Consider the following 4,491-nt stretch of genomic DNA (forward strand, 5'->3'; position numbering starts at 1 on the left):
TGAGGTTTAAGCACCTACATACTTTTGAAAATCTCACGAGTTGCTCATGTGCCTTTAAAAACCTGGCCCCTAGTCAAAAAGCCATTTTAAAGAGAAAACAAGTTTTGATGAAAAAATGTCAACAGCTCTGTTTTCCACACCTGCCGGAAGCCCATGGGCTTGAAGACATCTCTTAAGGACTCCTTGACCTGCTGATTCCGTAGTCAGCAGATGAAAGGTTCAGCATGGTTGTCACCGCGGGGTTAAGCACAGTGCTCATTGTGTTTTAAGACCAGCACATTCGCTTTGGTGGGTCGGACATACATGAAGATCGAGCTGCCGTAGTTGGGTATGACCAAAATGATGTGAGAGATGCAGGTGGAGAAGGCCTTTTGCCTGCCTTGGGCTGAAGGTATCCTCAGGATGGAGCTGATGATATAAACATAGGACACCACTGTCAGCAGCACCAACCCTAACAGAAGCATGGAGAAGGTGCTGAAGTCCAGCAGCTCGGCCAGATGGGTGTAGGTGCAGGAGAGTCTCAGCAAGGGGGCACTGTCACAGAAGAAGTGGTTGATAACACTGGGGCCACAGAACGGCAGCCCAGGCATGACCACATTGGGCACCAGGATAATCAAGAAGCCTCCAGCCCAGGGGCTGGGGCTCCTGGGTTCTACCCCTGGCTGTGGGAGGCGGGTATGGTCCAAAACATGCAAATATGATGTCACCATGATCCTTGGCCCCAGATCCATGGCTGTAAGTCTCTGGACATCAACGGGGTTGGTCCTGATTGATAGCAGAGAAAAGGAGAGCAGAACTTTGCCTTAGAATCATAGAATCATAGAATCATAGAATATCAGGGTTGGAAGGGACCCCAGAAGGTCATCTAGTCCAACCCCCTGCTCGAAGCAGGACCAAGTCCCAGTTAAATCATCCCAGCCAGGGCTTTGTCAAGCCTGACCTTAAAAACCTCTAAGGAAGGAGATTCCACCACCTCCCTAGGCAACGCATTCCAGTGTTTCACCACCCTCTTAGTGAAAAAGTTTTTCCTAATATCCAATCTAAACCTCCCCCATTGCAACTTGAGACCATTACTCCTCGTTCTGTCATCTGCTACCATTGAGAACAGTCTAGAGCCATCCTCTTTGGAACCCCCTTTCAGGTAGTTGAAAGCAGCTATCAAATCCCCCCTCATTCTTCTCTTCTGCAGACTAAACAATCCCAGTTCCCTCAGCCTCTCCTCATAAGTCATGTGCTCTAGACCCCTAATCATTTTTGTTGCCCTTCGCTGGACTCTCTCCAATTTATCCACATCCTTCTTGTAGTGTGGGGCCCAAAACTGGACACAGTACTCCAGATGAGGCCTCACCAGTGTCGAATAGAGGGGAACGATCACGTCCCTCGATCTGCTCGCTATGCCCCTACTTATACATCCCAAAATGCCATTGGCCTTCTTGGCAACAAGGGCACACTGCTGACTCATATCCAGCTTCTCGTCCACTGTCACCCCTAGGTCCTTTTCCGCAGAACTGCTGCCTAGCCATTCGGTCCCTAGTCTGTAGCGGTGCATTGGATTCTTCCATCCTAAGTGCAGGACCCTGCACTTATCCTTATTGAACCTCATCAGATTTCTTTTGGCCCAATCCTCCAATTTGTCTAGGTCCTTCTGTATCCTATCCCTCCCCTCCAGCGTATCTACCACTCCTCCCAGTTTAGTATCATCTGCAAATTTGCTGAGAGTGCAATCCACACCATCCTCCAGATCATTTATGAAGATATTGAACAAAACCGGCCCCAGGACCGACCCCTGGGGCACTCCACTTGACTCGGGCTGCCAACTAGACATGGAGCCATTGATCACTACCCGTTGAGCCCGACAATCTAGCCAGCTTTCTACCCACCTTATAGTGCATTCATCCAGCCCATACTTCCTTAACTTGCTGACAAGAATACTGTGGGAGACCGTGTCAAAAGCTTTGCTAAAGTCAAGAAACAATACATCCACTGCTTTCCTTCTGGATTTAAATGTGGTGACATATTTATCCAGGAAACTATCTTCAAATATCACTACACAAAAAGGGCAGAGATGCAAGCCAGTCTCCCCACACACACACTCATTTTGCAATCCTACCCTCTGCACACACAGACTGAGCAGGGCTCATTTCCTCCACCAATGACATACACCCCTGCACGCCTCTGTCCCTCCCCCGCCCCCCACCAGTTCCCAATTATATTTCTGGTTACATCATCAAATGGCCATTTTTATAATATGACCTAGAGGTAAAGCAAATGCTGTGTGTGTTCCCCCTGCTGCATTGGAGCCTGCACCCCCAGAAAGAAAAGGCCCCATATCCCATTGCCCACCCCCCTGACCAGCCAGTCCCTGCAGAGTGGGGACAGAGCAGAACCCCCTACCCCTCCCTCAGCAGGGTCCTCTTCAGAGCCTCCTTCATCTCCTTGTTCCTCAGGCTGTAGATCAGCGGGTTGAGCAGTGGGGTTCCCACCATGTAGAAGAGAGTCACCACCTTCCCACTGGCCCCTGAGGCTGCCGGGTTGATGTAGTTGACCATGCCAGAGCCATAAAACAGGCCCACGACAGCCAAGTGCGAGGAGCAGGTGGAGAAGGCCTTGTGCCGCCTGGCCCCTGTGGGCAGCCACAGCACAGCCCTGATGACTAGGCCATAGGAGGCCAGGATGAAAAGGACAATGGCAAAGATGATGAGGGAGCTCAGGGAGTAGCAGGCTTGTTCAGCCTGGGGAGCTGGGGTGCAGGAGGCAGCCAGCAATGGGGCGGGGTCACAGACAAAATGATCCAGGGTGTCAGGACCACAGAAGGAGAGCTGGGAGATGAGGGTGACAGGCACTATGAACCACAGGAAGCCCATGAGCCAGCAGGAGGAGGCCAGCACCCAGCAGCTGTGTGGGGACATGAGGACCGGGTAGCGCAGGGGGTGGCAGATGGCCAGGTACCTGTCCAAGGCCATGGCAGAGAGGAAGAGACACTTGGTAGCCCCCATGGATAAGAAGCAGTATAACTGCATGAAGCAGGCAGGGAAGGAGATGGGGACGCTGGGAGACACCAGGTCAGAGAGCATCCGTGGTACCGTGGTTGTAACGTAGGAGATCTCCAGTCAGGAGAAGTTCCCCAGCAGGATGTACATGGGCAGGCGTTGGAGGCGGGAATCCCACAGCACGGCCCACACAATGCACAGGTTCCCTACCACTGTCCCAGTGTAGGTGGAGGAGAGAAGGGCACAGAGGAAAGTGCGGCTCTCCCAGTCCATGGAGGGGAAACCCAGCAAGATGAACTTGGTCACTGGGATGCTGCCATTGGCCGGATGTACCAGGAGGCTCTGGAGATGAAAGGAAACAATCAACAAGATTCCCAGGTTTTACCCAGAGCACTTGGAGGGGAGAGGAGTCTAGTGGTTACAGTAATAAGAACTAGCATGCACACAGTCACAGTCACTTTCTCTTTCTCACGCATATTTCCAATTCTGCCTGGGATTTGACACTCAAGCTGGGTTTATTCCGCCTTTGGAAACCCTCAGCACGGGATAAAGAGGTATTGAGCCAGCTCTCCTGCTTGGGCAATGAACTCTTGCTCCTGCTTCCATAGCTAGATCGCTCCTATGGACCTGTCCAGGATCACAAACCCCATCTATGCTGGTCAAAACAGTGGATGATGTCACAGAAGCAGAACAAACTGATTTAACAGCCCCTGCTCCCTACTTTTCAAGGCTAACGTGAAATTGATTGGCCTGAGGCTGCACATTTGGGCACCTAAATCCACTTGAGTGTCTAGCCCTAAATCCCTTTGGTAAATGGGATTGGAATCCTAAACCAGCAAAGCACCTTGGAAAAATTTACCCCAAACCTGCCCCCCATCTAGCTAATGAGTGACACAGAACTGAAATGAGAGGACTTTTAAAAATTCCTTACTTTGAGTTTGGACAGATCCAACGACGACATCAGTCATGGATTGGCTCGAAAGGCTCTGCAGAAGGAAAATCTAGATCGAATATAGAAAAATCTGTATGAATGTATCAGTATGATTAAACTCTATAAATAATTGTTGCTCATGAAATGAATGTATAGAGTCAATTGACAATTATATTATTTATGGATTATATTAGAGTTTATTTATTATCGAGGTAACTCCTAGGAGCTCCAGGCATGGACCAGGACCTCATTCTGTGAGGTGCAGCACACACACAGAAGAAAACTATGGTCTCTGCCCCAAGAATTTTACACATTATGTTTTCCAAATTAGATTAAACTGGTAAATTGAGAGTTACAGTTTATATTAATTTTGATACTCATAATGTTAAATTAATAAATGCATGCTGTATTAATTCCTAAATTTGATTAACATGAACATTATTTATAATTTTGATTAAAATAAATAACTACCTAAAATATCAATTCCTATATTTAATTAAAATAATTTAATAAGAATATGTGTTTTCAATTTAAACTGTCCATTTAAATAATGAATGAATAATTATGTAT

At 48.3% G+C, this 4,491-nt stretch overlaps 1 protein-coding gene across 1 annotated transcript; it reads right to left on the minus strand.

The window, feature by feature from the left end:
* Positions 1 to 242: 242 nt before the first annotated feature.
* LOC102932817 (olfactory receptor 11H1-like) lies at positions 243 to 3,951 on the minus strand. Its single transcript, XM_027824564.2, is given in 3 exon segments — positions 243 to 765; positions 2,395 to 3,332; positions 3,922 to 3,951. Coding segments are annotated over 3 exon segments (1,491 nt in total).
* Positions 3,952 to 4,491: the final 540 nt, after the last annotated feature.

This window comes from Chelonia mydas, chromosome 13, assembly GCF_015237465.2.
Source record: "Chelonia mydas isolate rCheMyd1 chromosome 13, rCheMyd1.pri.v2, whole genome shotgun sequence".
Taxonomy (NCBI): Eukaryota; Metazoa; Chordata; order Testudines; family Cheloniidae; genus Chelonia; species Chelonia mydas.